At 43.4% G+C, this 21601-nt stretch overlaps 1 protein-coding gene across 1 annotated transcript; it reads left to right on the top strand.

Moving 5' to 3' along the window:
• Nucleotides 1–6539: 6539 nt before the first annotated feature.
• On the top strand, nt 6540–17864 carry LOC311113347 (somatostatin receptor type 4-like; the record flags this gene model as incomplete). Its single annotated transcript, XM_084156562.1, has 2 exons — nt 6540–7302; nt 16840–17864. 2 exons carry the CDS (start codon nt 6540–6542, stop codon nt 17862–17864), a joined length of 1788 nt encoding a protein of 595 aa, XP_084012688.1.
• Between the last annotated feature and the right edge of the window lie 3737 nt (nt 17865–21601).

Raw genomic sequence — 21601 nt, 5'->3', positions numbered from 1 at the left:
TTAGAAAATGGAAGAAGTTCAAGATGACGGTCAATCACCCTCGGTCTGGGGCTCCATGCAAGATCTCACCTCGTGGGGCATCAATGATCATGAGGAAGGTGAGGGATCAGCCCAGAACTACACGGCAGGACCTAGTCAATGACCTGAAGAGAGCTGGGACCAAAGTCTCAAAGAAAACCATTAGTAACACACTATGCCGTCATGGATTAAAATCCTGCAGCGCACGCAAGGTCCCCCTGCTCAAGCCAGCGCATGTCCAGGCCCGTCTGAAGTTTGCCAATGACCATCTGGATGATCCAGAGGAGGAATGGGAGAACGTCATGTGGTCTGATGAGACAAAAATATAGCTTTTTGGTCTAAACTCCACTCACCGTGTTTGGAGGAAGAAGAAGGATGAGTACAACCTCAAGAACACCATCCCAACCGTGAAGCATGGAGGTGGAAACATCATTATTTGGGGATGCTTTTCTGCAAAGGGGACAGGACGACTGCACCGTATTGAAGGGAGGATGGATGGGGCCATGTATCGCGAGATCTTGGCCAACAACCTCCTTCCCTCAGTAAGAGCATTGAAGATGGGTCGTGGCTGGGTCTTCCAGCATGACAATGACCCGAAACACACAGCCAGGGCAACTAAGGAGTGGCTCCGTAAGAAGCATTTCAAGGTCCTGGAGTGGCCTAGCCAGTCTCCAGACCTGAACCCAATGGAAAATCTTTGGAGGGAGCTGAAAGTCCGTATTGCCCAGCGACAGCCCCGAAACCTGAAGGATCTGTATGGAGGAGTGGGCCAAAATCCCTGCTGCAGTGTGAGCAAACCTGGTCAAGACCTGTAATTGCAAACAAAGGTTTCTGTACCAAATATTAAGTTCTGCTTTTCTGATGTATCAAATACTTATGTCATGCAATAAAATGCAAATTAATTACTTAAAAATCATACAATGTGATTTTCTGGATTTTTGTTTTAGATTCCGTCTCTCTCAGTTGAAGTGTACCTATGATAAAAAAGTACAGACCTCTACATGCTTTGTAAGTAGGAAAACCTGCAAAATCGGCAGTGTATCAAATACTTGTTCTCCCCACTATATCTTCTCCACACAAATGTTTTAACAGTGTCTAATATTTATTTTGGGGTGATTTCTATTTTTAGTGATTCTTTTTTTGTCTGCTGACTTTTTGAGGTGATTTGTTTGACAATAAGATGAAAACATCATGATTGGTTGTTTTCATGCCAAATTAAAAGGTATACATTTTTTTCTTCTTAAAGTTAATTGACATGTCTTTACTATTAGGGCCATAGAAATGTTTGTGCACAGGAGGTCCCGTGACAAAAAGAGACCCCCGAATCTCACGGTATAATTAGCACTCTGTCCACCACCATCAACAAAACACCAAATGGAATTCGTGGAAGAATGGTGTTGCATCCATAGAATTAGCAATTAGAATACTTAGGATCTCTATGGTTGCATCCCTCCAATAGAGTTCCAGACACTTGTAGGCATTGTCTGGCGTTAGATGGCGTCACTTCTACGAGACGCAATGATGCCAACCAAGGTGCATTGAAGCTGTTCTGGCTCTTGGTAACCCAACGTCCTAGTAAGATGCTTTATGTTGGTGTTTCCTTTATTTAGGCAGTTAGGCTACCTGTAAGTTCCCAATTTGTTCTAAATTGGGTGGAAAATGTTAGCTTTCATTTTGTCACAAAAAAAGAAGGACGGGAAGCAATAGGGTCCGGGATTGGATATGCTAGAGCTTCAAAAATGTACAGTATGATGGTGAAGGTACTCTTTCGGGTTAGGCTATTGGTCATCAAAGAACAAGGAGGACCAATGTCGTAGTAAATATATAATGTTATAGCTTGGTCTGACTAAAATCTTGTGCATGACCCATTTTGTGTTGGGCCTTTGTATTCAATACAATGGACAAAAGAGTCCTATCTTGTCAGCCTTGTCAGCAGGTGGCTAAGGACAACACCCACGCCATAGGTCTCTCAGTTCTTCCAACTCACGAGTTCTTGCTCTGAGGACACCCACACACACACACACACACACACACACACACACACACACATCATCACTGATAAACACACACACACACACACACACACACACACACACACACACACACACACACACACATCATCACTGATAACACACACACACACACACACACACACACACACACACATCATCACTGTTAAACACACACACACACACACACACACACAAAAATCCCCTTCTCTTAGGCTGAACATCTGAAGACAGAGAACCCGACTCAGAGCCAATGCAACAGTGACACTAACCTGGAGGGGACCTCGCCCAACTCATCAGGACCAATCAGAAGATCAGAACTACTAGATTCAACCTACTTCATTTTATTGTATAAAATGTCAGCACACAATGTTTCGGGGCTCTCTTCTGAAAAACTCCCTACGAGTTTGACGAACGAGTCCGTGCACGCTATTCCAGATATCTTTACCTCTGAATAAACTGCCTTATATTATACAATTATCCACCTTGTCCAAAAGTCTCTACTTGGTCTCCGTTCTCCAGTAAACTTGTGATCATCAACAAAATTGGTAGCAGAGGATGGTTTTCTAACTCTGAATTCGGTCCATAAAAGTTGATAGAGAAAGGAGACAAGTAAGAGACGGATCAGAAAGGACGGGTGACCTGTTCGCAGGAGCAGCCGGGAATCCAGCTCGCCTCAGGAAACTGATCTAAACGGACGTCAATACAAAGGTAAGCAGAACCTGTTAAAACAAAATCTGCATATTGTATTATAGGATAAACCAAAATTAAGATCAGTAGTACTGAGCGTGAGTATGGATTACTGTTAAATTTATAACATATCTATTATGACTCAAAAGGCATATATGTAAAGATATCTGAATTCTTTAGGTTTTTACTGTTGAAATGTGACTCTCTAGGTGAGGAGTCTAGTTACAGAGGTTGTGGTTCACAAGAGAAGGACCCTTTTATTTTTACTGTTGAATTGTGACTCTCTAGGTGAGGAGTCTAGTTACAGAGGTTGTGGTTCACAAGAGAAGGACCCTTTTATTTTTACTGTTGATATCTGAAATCTTAGGTTTTTACTGTTGAAATGTGACTCTCTAGTGAGGAGCCTATTTACAGAGGTTTTGGTTTACAAGAGATGGACCCTTTTATTTGATCCACAAGAGAAGGATCTGGTGACTTGATAAAAAGATTCAGATAGTCGGGTTGAGTTAATTCCGTGAGAATCCAAGTCCAGAAAAGGTTCTCCCGACTAGACGCCAGTTGAATGGTTTAAACGACTGGGAGTCTTGGTTGTGGAGAATCATTAAAATAAAATAAAAATACAAGTTCAGATAGTCGGGCAATGGTTGACTTGGCACTCAACTAGATGTACTGTGAAGAACTCAAACTGAATTCGTGTGTTGATGTTGATATGTAAATGCAAAATGTAAATGTTGAAATGTTAACCTGAATGTTGTGTAAGATTGGCCGTTTCATGAGACTAACTAGTTGATAACTTTTAAGAGGACCACTGAGTCCTATTTTGCCTGTTATGCAGCCGCTGCGCTAAAAGCTGACTTGTACTTTTTCCCTCTTGTGGTGTTGGTATTTCCTAAATTCCTAAAATTAAATTGATAATTATTTTAGGAGCGCTCGAGTTTGCTAATATATTCTTCCAAAAGGGCGATTCTGATACCTTTTGGGAAAATGTATAATAACTCGAATACCTGAAAAACAATAATAACTTTTGCAAATAATTCCTAAAATTAAATTGATAATTATTTTAGGAGCGCTTGAGTTTGTTAATATATTGTTCCAAAAGGGCGATTCTGATACCTTTTGGGAAAATATATAATAATTCGAATAATTGAAAAACAATAATATCTTTTGCAAAATAATTCCTAATAATAAAGTATTGAAATTTTTTTGTGTACGAAGGTGGGACATCAGAGATAAGTCTCAGTCAGCGCCAAGAATACATTGCTGGTTTCGGCCAGTGACGGGCTAAGTGCACCAAGATAGTCTAAAAACTGTATAACCATGGCAACTACTACCGTCCCAAAACTCAAATTTAATGAATATCTAGATCAAAAAATACAGGATAGAGCGGGAGGGAAAGAACAGTATAAGACAGTGAAGAAAGTGTGGGAGGGAGTGAAACTCAAATGGACACAGGCAGGTTACTTTAGCGGGGGTGCCCCGTCGAAAGGGCAACTCACCTCTATGGAGAAAGAGCTAGAGGAGGCAGTGAAGGAAGGAACAGAAAGTGAAGTGGAGGGAATTACCCACCAATTTTTGGTAGATACAGGATGTACGTACTCTGCCTTAAGATCTCGTCAACCACTCTCTTCGGAATCAATACAGGTGGTGGGGGTATCAGGAACACCCGAAGCACAAAACAAGACCATACCATTGCTCTTCCAATGGGGCCCTTCCAATTTGAAGCATCAATTCCTATATTGTCCCAACTGTCCAATCAACCTATTAGGAAGGGACCTATTGTGCAAATTGAAATGTTCAATCTACCTTACCGAAAAGGGTGTGGAGGTCTCCATTGATCCCATTACCTCCACACCAGTTCATCCAGTTAGGGTGCTGATGCTACCCATCATCCCAACCCCAGTGCTCTCCCTGACCCAAGAAATATACTGGTTGAAGTGCATCGAATCCGGCCAAGGAACCCCTGAGGTTCAATTCAAGTTCAACCAGCTGAGACAACTCATTTACACATTTCACCCATACAAGACTCCTCAAGCTGAAATCCACTGTACACTTAATGTGACTGACAATGATGTCAACCCATATACCGATGACTGGGATGAAAACATGATGCACCTGACACCAACAATCAGATGTTGTACCATAGTGTGTGGACAAGAAGGAGTGGCTGCTCCGGTTATCCTACCTTCCCATTTGAAATCCTGGTACCTACTGGGCGAAGAATCTGCTCCCCATGTTACACTGGCAGTTGGACACGGTTTTGAAGCAAGGAGTCTTGGGCCTATGATCAGAAGAGCATCCAAACTCCAGTGGGAACCCACCCAAACTCCAGGAATAACCAAAGCCACCACTGAGAACATGTGGAGGTTTATGACAGTTGACACAGAGGAACATTGCCTTCCTGAACGTTTGACTCTCCCAAGACACCATGGTAAACCTTACACAGACCACCCCTCATCACAAGCACTGCTTTCCACCATTGATGAAGGCATATGGACACACACCCCATTTGATGTTGGACAACTACAGGTGGCACCAGTCACCATCACCTTACTCAACCCTGATCAAATTCCTATCTACCGAACACAGTACCGTCTGAAACCTGAACAGACCATGGGGATCAAACCAACCATAGATGGGTTGTTGGGAGCTCGTGTCATATATCGCACTGTGTCTCCATGGAACACACCAATCTTACCAGTCTTGAAAGCAGGAGGCGAAACATACCGGATGGTACAAGACTTCCGAGCAGTGAACGACGTCACTGCACCCATTGACCTACCTGTCCCTGACCCTCACATTACACTGAGTAATCTCTCACCAAAACACCAATACTTCACCGTTGTGGATCTGGCTAATGCCTTCTTCAGCATTCCACTGGATGAGGCTTCACAGCCTCTCTTTGCCTTCACATATGAACATCAACAGTATACGTATTCGGTTCTTCCACAGGGTTACAGGTGTTCTCCCGGAATCTTCAATCATATCTTGAAGACACACCTGGCCGAATTGAAAATCCCTGAAGGAGTGATACTCATCCAATATGTAGACGACCTTTTGCTGGGGGCTCCCACATCTGATCTCTGTCTACAAATGACAAAAACCCTACTTGACTTCTTGACTGTCAAAGGCTACAAGGTCAAAATGAGCAAAGTCCAGTCCTGTCGCAGAACTGTCCTTTTCCTTGGCAGAGAAATCTCAGGAGAAGGTGCTGGTCTCTCGAAATCCCACCGAGATTCCATACTCCATCATCCACGTCCCATCACAGTGTCAGGCATGTTGTCCTTCCTGGGGTTGACAGGGTACAGCCGTACCCACATCCCTGACTACACATCCAGGACTGAACCACTGAGAGAAATAGTGAGAGAAGCAGGACCAAGAAACTTACACTCCTCACTTACCTGGACACCTGAAGCATCAACAGCATTTGCTCTCCTAAAAACCGATCTCTCGGTGGCAGCAGCTCTGACAGCACCCGACTACAAAAACAAATTTCATCTTGATGTTTCTGAAAAGGAGGTGTTCACTTCTTCCATCCTTTTTCAGAAACAAGAGGGGGAGAGAAGAGTACTGATGTATCATTCCTCTAAGTTGGACCATATTGAAGCAGGTCAGACAACATGTTCCAGGTACGTGGCTGCAGTGGCAAAAGCTATTGAAAAAACCGTCCACCTGGTAATGTGCCACAAATTGGAAATCCATACGCACCATGGGGTTGCAGCATATCTGATGAGCAAGGAATTCACGTTCAGCGCTGAAAGAAAGAACAAAATCCAGAATAAATGCACCCAATCACACATTACTTTTGTCAACACCGACAAAAACATGGCAGACGCACTCAATGCAGAAGAAGGGTTGGCACACTCCTGCGAAGAGAGGGCGGCACAGGAACTGAAACTGCGACCAGACTTGGGAAACGAACCCCTTACCAATCCTGATCTATGGTTGTACACCGATGGATGCTGCTATAGAGGAGAAGAAGGGAACATAGCAGCATATGCAGTGGTACAGCAGCTTCCAGACGGGTCACACGTGACCCTGGAATCAGACATCATCCCACAACCTGCCTCAGCCCAACTAGCCGAGATCATTGGTTTGACTCAAGCCCTGGAAAAGGCTGAAGGAAAGACTGTGAACATCTACACTGACTCAGCATATGCTCATGGAGCAGTCCATACAGATGGACCACAATGGGTCAGACGTAACTTCACCACAACAGGAAACCTTCCGATCAAACACAAGGCACAAATGGAGAGACTGATAAAAGCAGTCTCACTACCTGAGCAGGTGGCCATCATGAAGTGCAAAGGACATCAGCAACTCAAGAACAAAGTCAGCGAGGGAAATGACGCAGCTGACAAAGCAGCCAAGAAAGCTGGGGGCTACACTCCAAGACAGATGGTGCTGCAGACTCAACCAGCTAGAACAGAACTCACAGACCAACACATAAAGGAACTACAATTCACAGCGGGCCCGTATGAGCACTCGGTATGGGGACAGAATGGAGCCACCAAAGGACCTGATGAACTTTGGAGATGCCATGACGGCAGGTTGGTGGCCCCAGCTAATCTCTGTCCCGAGCTGATACGTGAGGCTCATGGGCCCACCCATGAAGGGAAACCCAAAACTTTACAGAAGGTTTCCCATATTTGGTGGCACCCACACATTAAGGACATGACAGACTTGTTTTGTGATGAGTGCAGCATTTGTGGCAGCCACAACCCAAAGAAACCTTTCCAAACACCCATGGGTTCATACCCAGTACCTAATGCATGTTTTCAGGACATTAGCATAGATTACACTGACATGGGGGCTGATAATGTAACTAATGGGAAAAGGTACTTATTGGTAATGGTAGATCGATTCTCCAAATGGGTTGAGGCAATACCAACAGCACGTGAGGATGCCAGGTCGGTCATTAAGTGGCTGCAGACTGAACTCATACCAAGGTATGGGGTTCCAAGACAAATCCGATCCGACAACGGGTCCCATTTCAGTAACCAACACCTGAGACAGGTGGAGGAGAGGTTCGGCATTGTGCACAAGTTTGGGTCTGTGTACCGGCCGCAATCTCAGGGCCTCGTGGAACGTGCCAATCAAACTTTGAAGGCTAAGATAGCCAAGGTATGTGCAGGTTCAAAGTTGACGTGGGTTGAAGCTCTGCCCCTGGCGTTGATGGCCATGAGAGCCTCTCCAGGAGCAGGCACCCATCTCTCTCCACATGAGATTATGACTGGTAGAGTCATGCCTGGTCCACCAAGGGAGGGAGGTCATATGCCCGCCCTTGATGTACAACAAATTGTAATGTCTGATTATGTGAGAAAACTAACGGAACTCTCTGCAGCTCTCTCCAAACAGATTCACAAGGTCCAAGAGGGGGAGCTGACGGGAGATCCGGCGCCGCTGAAGGTAAAGGTTGGTGACTGGGTGAGGGTTAAGGTCCACAAGAGAAAGTGGCAAGAACCCAGGTGGACTGGACCGTACGAAGTGAAGGAGGTTACTTCACACTCAGTCCAGGTCAAAGGTAAATTGGGCGCACCTTGGCACCACCTTACACATTGCACACCAGCACCAACTCCTTCCAGAACTTTGACTGAGGTCAGGGCTGACTTGAGCGCCCTAAATTCGGCACCAAATACAGAGGCTCCTAGTCTGTGAGAATGTGGAGGAGACTCTCATTAACAGAGACTGGAGGGCTTCACCCTGGGAGGAGACATAGACCTCCCTGGGAGAGACTGGGTATCTCTGGTCCCTTGTTTGTTATTTTCATTATAGTCACTGGAGTTTCCATGGGAACTTTCACATGGCTAATACAGCAACTAGCACATCCACATACTAATATCACTAGTCCTAATAATATCACATCTCACGCCACCGTCAGAACAAACACCCATACCTTACGAAAACGACATGTTTTTAATAGCGACCAAAACTGTACTACCAACCAAATTAGAAGTACCACCCTATGTATCCCTATAAATACTACCACCACTGTCACCGTCCCTTGGGGAATGTTGGAAAGTACTGGGCAGAATGAAAACAGGAAGTTATGGCAAGTCCAATATCATTGGTACATGACATTGGGGGGTTTGGATAAATGGTCCTGGAAAAACCTAGTCGCCGAGACAGGTCCTGATTGGTCAAGTTATTCAACAGGACGGAACGTCTTATTATGGCGAAAGGGACTTACATTGGCCAAAGAACAAAATGGCCTGAAGTTAATTATCCCACCAGGCCAGAGGGAGGGCTGCCAATATTTCATATTGGCTCCATATATGGACACCGGTCCATATAGTCCATATAGGGCTCCATTTTATATTTACTATTTTAAATGGAACTTGATTGTTTGTTTTGTATCAACACCCGACCCTTCCACTTCTACAATTAAGGACGATAGAAAAAACATTGTGAAACCCACAGGTAGAGGTAGATGGGGACCAATTACCATGGTTACCACTCCACCTACTTTGGATGATGCAATCCTGACCGCTACAGGTGTCTCCGGCCTTTCTAACAACTGGCTCTTGTTGACTGAGGAAGCGGCAAGGGTGACTCATCAGAGTTGTGTGGTTTGTATGGGGGCACGGCCATTGCTTCGCATTATCCCTGCCGCCATTACGCCAGAATGCTTCCTGTCTGTCATGAAACATGACAACCCTTCCGCCAATTGTACACTATGGGACGTAGTTCATCCCTTGGTTACTAAAGTAACTAAGAAACCAATTTTTTCCTATCAGGTGGCTAGAGCTAACTTTACCTGTGTTAATCTCACGAAAGGTCTACCATTGTTGGGTATGGTACCTGTTGGATGGTGTCGGTTTATCTATACGCCTAATGCTGAGTTTAAACCTGTTTCCAGGGCTGATGTCTGGTGGTGGTGTGGAGGCGTTCGTCTGTTTGATGGACTGCCTGGAAATGCCACAGGCACCTGTGCACTAGTCTCTCTTTTGCTACCAATTTCTGTGTATCCAACAGGTGTTCAGGACCTGGTGACCCGTGTGTCTAACTTAATTCCTACCAGGACCAGGCGCGCTGTGGGCCCTACTCGTGGGGACCCAACCTACATTGATGCAATTGGGGTCCCTAGGGGGGTACCAGATGAGTATAAATTGATTGACCAAGTAGCCGCAGGTTTTGAATCTTCATTTTGCTGGTGGTGCACGATTAATAAAAATGTTGACAGAATCAATTATGTCCATTTTAATGTTCAAAAATTAGGCAATTGGACACAACAAGGTTTTGAGGCGGTGCATGGCCAGTTGGCTGCGACCTCTCTCATGGCTTTCCAAAATCGTATTGCTGTCGACATGCTCCTGGCTGAAAAAGGAGGAGTATGTGCTATGTTTGGTGAACAATGTTGTACCTTTATTCCCAACAATACAGCCACAGATGGCAGCTTGACTGTCGCCCTGGAAGGGTTACGAACTCTTAATGGCAAAATGAAGAGCCACTCAGGGGTGGATACTTCAATGTGGGACTCTTGGATGGATGCGTTTGGTAAATATAAAACGCTTGTTTCTTCTATACTTGTATCCATCTCTGTTTTTGCTGCAATTCTAGTGCTTTGTGGATGCTGTTGCATTCCATGCATACGGACGCTGACAACCAGGATTATAACCACCGCTATTGATCCACATCCTGCAGATAACGGTCAGATGTTTCCTTTGCTTGCTATTGACGATGCTGACCAAGGATATCTGGATGATGAATAGCATTTAAGCTTTTTGTCACGTCTCTTGTGAGACGTGAAGAGGGGGAATGTAAAACTTTATCTTCTGATAAAGTTTTCCCTATTTTGCCAATTGCAGCATTTAAGCTTTTTGTCACGTCTCTTGTGAGACGTGAAGAGGGGGAATGTAAAACTTTATCTTCTGATAAAGTTTTCCCTATTTTGCCAATTGCAGCATTTAAGCTTTTTGTCACGTCTCTTGTGAGACGTGAAGAGGGGGAATTAAAACTTTATCTTCTGATAAAGTTTTCCCTATTTTGCCAAATTGCAGCATTTAAGCTTTTTGTCACGTCTCTTGTGAGACGTGAAGAGGGGGAATCAAAACTTTATCTTCTGATAAAGTTTTCCCTATTTTGCCAATTACACTGTTAGCTTGTGTCACGTCTTAAGTTTTCCTTCTTTACTGTTACTTGGTCACGTCTCTGGGGAGACGTGAAGAGAGGGATTTGTCGTAGTAAATATATAATGTTATAGCTTGGTCTGACTAAAATCTTGTGCATGACCCATTTTGTGTTGGGCCTTTGTATTCAATACAATGGACAAAAGAGTCCTATCTTGTCAGCCTTGTCAGCAGGTGGCTAAGGACAACACCCACGCCATAGGTCTCTCAGTTCTTCCAACTCACGAGTTCTTGCTCTGAGGACACCCACACACACACACACACACACACACACACACACACACACACACACACACATCATCACTGATAAACACACACACACACACACACACACACACACACACATCATCACTGATAACACACACACACACACACACACACACACACATCATCACTGTTAAACACACACACACACACACACAAAAATCCCCTTCTCTTAGGCTGAACATCTGAAGACAGAGAACCCGACTCAGAGCCAATGCAACAGTGACACTAACCTGGAGGGGACCTCGCCCAACTCATCAGGACCAATCAGAAGATCAGAACTACTATATTCAACCTACTTCATTTTATTGTATAAAATGTCAGCACACAATGTTTCGGGGCTCTCTTCTGAAAAACTCCCTACGAGTTTGACGAACGAGTCCGTGCACGCTATTCCAGATATCTTTACCTCTGAATAAACTGCCTTATATTATACAATTATCCACCTTGTCCAAAAGTCTCTACTTGGTCTCCGTTCTCCAGTAAACTTGTGATCATCAACACCAATCACTCTACATGCTATTAAAATGCCTTTATTGTGGTGCCATGTTAAAATGGAACACGATCTTTATTACATTTGAAATAGTTTTTAAGGCTTTCAATAGCATAAAAAGGTACCTTAGCCCTCCTTGTTCTTTGATGTGGCTGTCAAAATGCATTAAATAAACACATCGACATGTGAGTCAAGACAACAGATACAGCCGTATCTCAATTATGCCAGTCCGCTAGACTTCTAAACAGAAGAGTTATCCTCGAAACTTCATCCTCAGCCAATGAAAGACGAAGAGCGCAGTCGCAAATAGACTATACAGTAGTGTGGTGCAGCTGCAGGAATTATCAGTCTCCTAGTAAAAAGCTTGAAGACTCATTGCGCGCCAGACTACACTCCATCTAGCGCGTGCAAAGGATGCTACTAATCAGTAAAGTACACTACAAGAGCGGGAACGTTTATTATATTTTGATGGATTGCATGAATACAATGGAGTGGTATGCTTGAAGGTATTTAATACTACTATAATACTACTATAATTTTAATGTGCAAGATGGAACTGTAAATATTATAATTTTTTATCAGTGAGTTCTAGCCACTACAATATTATTTAAAAACAGGAAGACAGTTGCATTATTAACAGCTTGAGAATTTTCCCTGAGCATAAACACTTGTAGATATTTTTCCTTCACCCAGATTTGATTGAGATTACCTCGGAAGTTATCAATGGATTTCTATAACGTGTCGGTCTTGTATGATCACACCTCCCTGGTTGCAGTGAACTCATCTGATGCTTCAACAGGTAAGCATTTATCATGGTTTAAAATACTTTTACAGTAGGCTATTCAGTATAGCAATTAAACAACCAGAACGTATAATCGTGCAATGGTCACTGGAGGAAATCTTTGCGCGTTTTTAAAATGATTAATAGCCTACAATGTCACAATGATTTCACATTATCTTTTTGCGGCACACATAGGCTATAGTGTAGGCTACAGTCGTCTTTTTGTTTTCATTCGTTTTTCCTTGAAGACGTTAAATGATTGGTTTCCTTCACTGCTCCGTCTAACACTTGTTATTCAGAGGGAAATGAACATCTATCTAGTAGCTTCCTGAAGGCACAGCTATTGCCAACCTTTTCCTTTTTGAGTGACATGTTTTTCGTGGGAATGGCTTATACTGTACCTTCATCTCAAAATATCCATCTCCTGTGAACTTTTAGTCACCATACACATACAGTAGCAGCTATGTTATTGGTTTTTTGTCAAATATACTGTATATAGCACATATCAAGGGCACTGAAATATCTTCACAGGTTTGGAGTATGGATAGCCTTAGTCTACTATACTGTATATCATACTTTATTACAATGTTCCTCTGCTGCTCATAAATTATAGTCTGGATGATACCAAACTCGATGTCCTGACTTCAGAGTCTGGAAAGGCTGTTTTAATGTTGTCGGCAGGATGCATTGATAATGAAGGGGGCTGTTTTCAAAACAGTTAGAGATCTCAATGAGCCACCTGATCCCCGAGTTTACATGAATCTGGTATATACAGTGCCTTCAGAAAGTATTCAGACCCCTTGACCTTTTCCACATTTTGTTATGTTACAGCCTTATTCTAAAATTGCCTTATTCTCTCATCAATATACACTTGTGTTTTAGGTTATTGTCCTGCTAAAAGGTGAATTCATCTCCCAGTGTCTGGTGGAAAGCAAACTGAACCAGGTTTTCCTCTAGGATTTTGCCTGTTCTTTGCTCCATTCCATTAATTTTTTATCCTGAAAAACTCCCCAGTCCTTAACGATTACAAGCATACCCATACGATGATGCAGCCACCACAATGCTTGAGAATATGGAGAGTGGTACTCAGTAATATGTTGTATTGGATTTGCCCCAAACATAACACTTTGTATTCAAGACAAGCCACATTATTTGCAGTATTACTTTAGTGCCTTGTTGCAAACAGGATGCATGTTTTGGACAGGCTTCTTTCTTTTCAGTCTGTCAATTAAGTTAGTATTGTGGAGTAACTACAATGTTGTTGATCCATCCTCAGTTTTCTCCTATCACAGCCATTAACCTCTGTGAAATCCCTGAGCGGTTTCCTTCCTCTCTGGCAACTGAGTTAGGAAGGACGCCTGTATCTTTGTAGTGACTGGGTGTATTGATAGACCATCCAAAGTGTAATTAATAACTTCACCATACTCAAAGGGATATTCAATGTCTTTTTTCCCCCATCTGCCAATAAGCGCCCTTCTTTGCGAGGCATTGGGAAACCTCCCTGGTCTTTGTGGTTGAATCTGTTATTAATATTCACTGCTTGACTGAGGGACCTTACAGATAGATAATTGTATGTGTGGGGTACGGAGATGAGGTAGTCATTCAAAAATCGTGTTAAACACTATTATTGCCCACAGGGTGAGTCTATGCAATTTATTATGTGACTTGTTAAGCATATTTTTACTCCTGAACTTATTTAGGCTAGCCATAACAAAGGGGTTGAATACTTATTGACTCAAGACATTTCAGGTTTTCATTTTTAATTAATTAGTAAACATTTCTAAAAACATAATTCCACTTTGACATCATGGGGTATTGTGTGTTGGCCAGTGACAACAAATCTCAATGTATTCCATTTTAAATTCAGGCTGTAACACAACAACGTTTGGAAAAAGTCAAGGGTGGTGAATACTTTCTGAAGGCACCGTATGAGACTAGGTCTCAACCCCCCAAGGAAAAAATTACATTTGAGAGAACCAATCAATGCGTCCTCCTGTCCAGACCAGTGAGTCACAGTTCTTCCCGGCTCTGTACACTCTTAGAATTAGTAGTGACTTGAGGAACCCTGGAGATCCTCAAGGAACCTCTGGAGTTCCTTAAGGAACCATTGCTAGTCAATGGTTCATATTTGCACCTTTGGTTAGTTGAGTTTTTGGAGGAACCTTTAATGGTTCAACGTAGCATCGGGTTCCTGGAGGAACCCTGGAGTGGAGGCGTGGCTTAGTAGGGGTGTGGCTTTAAGTTCGATTTTTTTTGGGCCACCCCATTATAGTAAATGTAATTCCTGTTCATCTGTTCTGTTGTATTCTCATCACCCGTTAAGGTTGAACACTGATCATTTTGTAGTTTTAATGAGGCTGACAGAGGTGTATGAGTTGCTCAAGAGCCTATGCAAATCCCGAAGTTGGAATAGTTACCACTTTATTACTGTATGTAATTAGCAATGTAAATTTTATTAATATTATATTTGAATAGGTATACTGAACAAAAATATAAATGCAACACGCAACAATTTCAAAGATTTTACTGAGTTACAGTTCATATAAGGAAATCTGTAAACTGAAATAAATTAATTAGGCCCTAATCTATGGATTTCACATGACTGGGAAGGGGTGCAGCCATGGGTGGGCCTGGGAGGGCATAGGCCCACCCACTGGGGAGCCAGGCCCAGCCAATCAGAAGTATTTCTGTCTGTAATAAAGCCCTTTTGTGGGGAAAAGGCCCAGCTAATCAGAATGAGTTTTTCCCCACAAAAGGGCTTTATTACAGACAGAAATACTCCTCAGCATCTGTGTAATGATCATGCTGTTTAATCAGCTTCTTGATATGCCACACCTGTCAGGTGGATGGATTATCTTTGCGAAGGAGAAATGCTCACTAACAGGGATGTAAACAAATTTGTGCACAGCATTTGTAATAAGTATGTGGACACCCCTTCAAATTAGTGGATTAGTCTATTTCAGCCACACCCGTTGCTGACAGATGTATTAAATCGAGCACACAGCCATGCAATCTCCATAGACACACATTGACAGTAGAATGGCCCATACTTAAGAGCTCAGTGACTTTCAACGCAGCACCGTCATAGGATGCCACTGTTCCAACAAGTCAGTTCGTCAAATTTCTGCCCTGCTAGAGCTGCCCCGGTCAACTGTAAGTGCTGTTATTGTGAAGTGGAAACATCTAAGAGCAACAACGGCTCAGCCGCGAAGTGATAGGCCACACAAGCTCACAGAACGGGACCGCTGAGTACTGAAGCACGTAGCGTGTAAAAATCGTCTGTCCTCGGTTGCAACACTCACTACTGAGTTCCAAACTGCCTTTGGAAACAATGTCAGCACAAGAACTGTTCATCGGGATCTTCATGAATGGGTTTCCATGGCAGAGGAGCCGCACACAAGCCTAAGATCACCATGCGCAATGCCAAGCGTTGGCTGGAGTGGTGTAAAGCTTGCTGCCATTGGACTCTGGAGCAATGGAAACGTGTTCTCTGGAGTGATGAATCACGCTTCACCATCTGGCAGTCCGACGGAGGAATCTGGGTTTGGCGGATGCCAGAAGAATGCTACCTGCCCAAATGCATAGTGCCAACTGTAAGGTTTGGTGGAATAATGGTCTGGGGCTGTTTTTCATGGTTCGGGCTAGGCTCCTTAGTTCCAGTGAAGGGAAATGTTAACGCTCCAGCATACAATTCCATTCTAGATGACTATGTGCTTCCAAATGTGTGGCAACAGTTTGGGGAAGCCCTTTCCTGTTTCAGCATGACAATGCCCCCGTGCACAAAGCGAGGTCCATACAGAAATGGTTTGTCGAGATCGTTGTGAAAGAACTTGACTGGCCTGCACAGAGCCCTTACCTCAACCCCATCTAACACCTTTGGGATGAATTGGAACGCCGACTGCGAGCCAGGCCTAATCGCCCAACATTTGTGCCCGACCTCACTAATGCTCTTGTGGCTGAATGGAAGCAAGTCCCTGCATCAATGTTCCAACATCTAGTGGAAAGCCTTCCCACATCCATATTAATGCCCTTGATTTTGGAATGAGATGTTCGACAAGCATACTTTTGCCCATGTGGTGTATATCTTCTCAAAGAAACTACCGGTAGATTGAAACTTGGCATCATATTTTTGTCATGCTGCCTTGTTGACAACTCTAACCACCCCAAGCCTTCAGTCAATCAGCAGCCACACGGGACCTATCACATTTTAGGAACACAGGGGTTCCTCGAAGACCCTTTTCAGAGGGGTTCCTGAGGAACCTTTTCAACTGGAAAGGTTCCGCCGGTGTGGCAACCCAAAAGGTTCTTCCAGGTACCTTTCCTTCTAAGAGTGTACCACCTGGGTCGCGGCAGCCAGGCTACGTAAATTGATGCTTGACAGGTTTGGTTTATGGATATATGATATATCATACCGGTACTTTAATAACATTCTCCTCTGCTGCTCTTGTGTCCCTATAGGTGGGGATCATGATGCCTACTACAACAACGCCATCTTGCCCATCATATTCGGCATCATCTGTTTCCTGGGCATTATGGGTAACTGCATGGTCATCTACACCATCCTGAAGAAGACCAAGTGCCGCGCCAAGCAGACCGTCCCCGACATCTTCATCTTCAATCTCTCCATCGTCGACCTCCTCTTCCTCCTCGGGATGCCCTTCCTCATCCACCAGTTGATGGGCAACGGTTCGTGGTGCTTCGGCGCCACTATGTGCACAGTCATCACCGCGCTGGACTCCAACAGCCAGATAGTGAGCACCTACATCCTCACGGTCATGACTCTAGACCGCTACCTGGCCACGGTCCACCCCATCCGCTTCAACTACATTCGGACGCCGTGCGTGGCAACCGGGGTTATCGGTCTAGTATGGACGCTGTCGTTGCTGACCATCATCCCGGTGTGGATGTACGCAGGCCTCATGCCTCTGCCTGGCGACCTTGTGGGCTGTGCCCTGCTTCTTCCCAATCCGGCCACTGACATCTACTGGTTCACTCTCTACCAGTTTGTCCTGGCTTTTGCCCTGCCTCTCCTCATCATGTGCGTGGTCTTTTTCAAGATCCTCCAGCACATGGCCACCAGTGTGGCCCCCTTGCCCCCCAGGAGCCTGAGGGTGCGCACCAAGAAAGTAACCCGTATGGCGGTGGCCATCTGCCTGGCTTTCTTCATCTGCTGGGCCCCTTACTACATCCTCCAGCTGGTTCACGTTGGAGTCCAGAACCCCAGCCAAGCCTTCTCCTATGCCTACAACATAGCCATTAGCATGGGCTACATTAACAGCTGCATCAATCCGTTCCTCTACATTGTGTTGAGTGAGACCTTCAAGAGGCAGCTCATCGTGGCCATGCGGCCGGTCCACAGGAAGTTCCGGGTCAAACCCACTAGCACCACAGAGGGTAGTGTTAGTCTGAGATTGGCCCCTGAGAGACCCCAGCAGGATCAGAGCTCCAGGGAGCTGCTGCCTGCCAATATGGCCGCCCACTGAGGCCCGTTGTATGACACATTTCTTGTTTGTTGAACCTTTATTTAACAAGACCCCTTTTCCAAGGGAGACTTGGTATGGCCAGTGGAAGATGGTATGAGATCAGTGTATGGATCAGGGTACAATAATGGTGTATAGGATCACTGAATTTGAACAGTGTACAGGCAGGAACAGTGTATTGAATCAATGTACAGGGTAGGGTTGCGAAAATCCAGAAAACCCGGTTGAAAGATTGCCAGAATCAGGAAGTAATAAGCAGGAAATCCGAAATCCTCCAACCAGGATTTCTGGAAAACCTTGGAATTTTGGGAAAGTTGCCGGATTTTTGCAACCCTTGTACAGTCAGTGACATTGTATTGAATCACTGTATGGGAGCAATGATGTATGTCTACATGGGAACAGTTAATGGATCGATCAGAACAGAAGAAGAAGAAGAAGAAGAAGAAGAAGAAGAAGAAGAAGAAGAAGAAGAAGAAGAAGAAGAAGAAGAATAGAAGAATGCTATCATTCAATGTGTGTAGTGATCAGTGAGTGGGATCAGCCTGAGCCTGAGAGGAGATGTTTACAATAGTCAGGATGTGACTTATTATTGAGTACTGGTCTACACATGGTACTCAGTACAGTAAACATAGGTACTGAAACATAAGGATATTAATAGATTATTTGCTAATGATATTCAGTGGGTAATGTAAAAGTGTGAGAGTCTAGATGATTCATAGCTAAATGTACAAATCAATGAATAAATGCATACACAGTCATAAATGACCAGTATGAGTATGACTAAGTGAATAGTTTGATATTGTATCAGCCATTTTATTCAAATTCTTCAGGGAAGGCAGGTTTTAGCACAATCCCTTACTGTAGTTTTGGTTTGCCAATCTAGCTAATGTATGTTAAGTTTCATTTCAATGAACAACGTTCACATACCACTTATATTGTACAGTATGTTCAGTACCTAGTACCTACACTGCAATGCCACCATAAATACATGTTTCAGCTTCACTGAATGTTGCGTAGTACTTTTTATCCATACATTTGTACATTGTCTAAGAAGTCATCATGTAAGACTATTCGGTGTGGATGTTTTGTAAATATATATGTTAATATGAATACATATACTGTATGTTTTGGTGTAATTGTATTTGTATATACAGTATCAGTGTTTTTTCATTTCCTCGCATTTTAATGTCATAATACCATTTACAGATGTTGTTCATGAGGGGAATTTAAATATATATGGTTCAAACTCACACTACTCATCAAGGTATAGAGACAGGCAATACAAACTATAATTTGATGCATACCCAGTGCAATCCTCAAATTAATTAAACATTTACTTAATTCATTATGCAATGCCAATGAAATATGAATTTATTTGATTAACTGTTAGGATTTGTTTAGCTTTGACACTTCAAATCTCACTTTGCCCTCAGAACAGCCCTCAATTCGTCAGGGCATGGACTCTACAAGGTGTTGAAAGCGTTCAACAGGGATGCTGGCCCATGTTGACTCCAATGCTTCCCACAGTTGTGTCAAGTTGTCTGGATGTCCTTTGGGTGGTGGACCATTCTTGACACACACCGGAAACTGTTGAGCGTGAACAACCCAGCAAACCGGTGCACCTGCCACCTACTACCATACCCCATTCAAAGGCACTTAAATATTTTGTCTTGCCCATTCACCCTCTGAATGGCACACACACACAATCCATGTCTCAATTGTCTCAAGGCTTAGAAATCCTTCTTTAACCTGTCTCCTCCCTTTCATCTACACTGATTGAAGTGACATCACGTCACTTTGGAGAAGTCTGATGTATAGCCAATTGTGAAAGACATCTGTACCGTTCTTGGTGCAAAACTTGTTTTGTTTAAAATATCAATAGATCTTTTCAAAGTGAGCAATTGCTTTGAGCTCAAAGGTGACATTCTTTCATTGTAAATTCTTTCAATTGTGTTTTTCAAGGGTAAAGGTGGGTGTATTGAAAGTGTATTGAATCCACAAGATGTTTGGGTCGATCTTGGTATGTCAAAGTTAATTAAAGTATGTTAAACTTGATTGTTGTAGTGTGCTGGTTATCTGACGAAGGACCTTGCTCCAAAACGTTGCCCTTAAGTAGGCTCAACAATAAATATAATTAAAGGGAATTGTTGCTGTTGCCATCCTGAACCTTCTTTTAAGATGTCAGTTAATTAAAGTTAATTGGGTGTTTACTAGTAATGCAACATGGTTAACTTGAATATGGAAATTAATATCTTGACATATTTTATGTATACTGGGCATTGACAGTAGCTAGCTATGGATACTCCTTTCTGAGAACTTTCTATTATGGTTATTCTTGTCAAGTAATACCTCGTCATAGCAACCATCTGTCTCTCATGGCAACATTCATTTTCTCCTCTTAAAACAGAATCAGGCAACGTCATAGGTCATCGTCCTATCACTGTCATTGTGCCTGTGCTTTTCCCCTCTTACTTTATATATGGAAAGTTGGAAGTCCATTACATGAATAAAAGCTTTCTAAGTTATTACATTACGTTTACAAAAGTTTTCAGTGTGAATTTTAAAAAGGCTTTGTGGAGGACGGCCCTCAAGGGGATCATCAGGTCCTGCCCTTGTTGTCAAGGGACTCTTACAGGTGAAGTGGGCGGAGCAGGTACTTGTTGGGCTGTGAAGCCATGGGAAAAAGCGATATGTCAGACCTCTCAGACAGATGAACACCCACACAAACACACACATACATGCACACCACAGACGACTACAGACAGTTGAGAGGCACCTCTTGGGCCCCAGAGAGATATTTTCTTGGGAGAGAGAAAAGAAGAGTCAGACAGTAACACAACATTTGCATACACTTGACTCACACCTAAGTGGGAGAAACCATTCTCTTTTCACTTCTTAGGTAGTTGTGGACTGTACCATTACAACCGTGCCACTCTCTATACATTTATCCGTTTCCACATAATCACCACTTTATATCTCTATCTCCTGCCTCTGTGTTTCTGTATTATTATTAAGTAGGAGTAATTGTAATAAGGATCTATGTGTTTGATAGAAAGCACCAAGTGTGAACCCTTTTTCATATGTGCTCATTATAACAATTCCCAGCAGGGTGCCTCAGATGCAGCGTGAAACAAAAGAATGGGATCTACACTGAGTGTACAAAACATTAAGAACACCTTCCTAATATTTTGCCCTCAGAACAGCCTAATTCGTCGAGGCATGGACTCTACAAGATGTTGAAAGCGTTCCACAGGGATGCTGGCCCATGTTGACTCCAATGCTTCCCACAGTTGTGTCAAGTTGGCTGGATGTCCTTTGGGTGGTGGACCATTCTTGACACAAACCGGTGCGCCTGGCACCTACTACCATAGCCCGTTCAAAGGCACTTAAATATTTTGTCTTGCCCATTCACCCTCTGAATGGCAAACATAATCAATCCATGTCTCAATTGTCTCAAGGCTTAAAAAGCATTCATTAACATGTCTCCTTCCCTTCATCTACACTGATTGAAGTGGATTTAACAAGTGACATCAATAAGGGATCATAGCTTTCACCTGGATTGACCATATGTCATGGGCGCTGTTCAAAAGTAATGCATTATATAGGGATTAAGGTGCCATTTGGGATGCAGCCAGTCTGTGTTCCTCTTTCCTTCATTTACCTTCTGCCTTTGTTGCTGGGCAGAAACTCTTCATTACAGCCTTTGTTTTAGTGAGGATCTTAGAGAGATGATAACTATG

Source organism: Coregonus lavaretus (assembly GCF_964263955.1).
Source record: "Coregonus lavaretus genome assembly, chromosome: 40".
In the NCBI taxonomy this organism is placed as follows: Eukaryota; Metazoa; Chordata; class Actinopteri; order Salmoniformes; family Salmonidae; genus Coregonus; species Coregonus lavaretus.
This window is presented reverse-complemented; position numbering and strand designations above follow the sequence as displayed.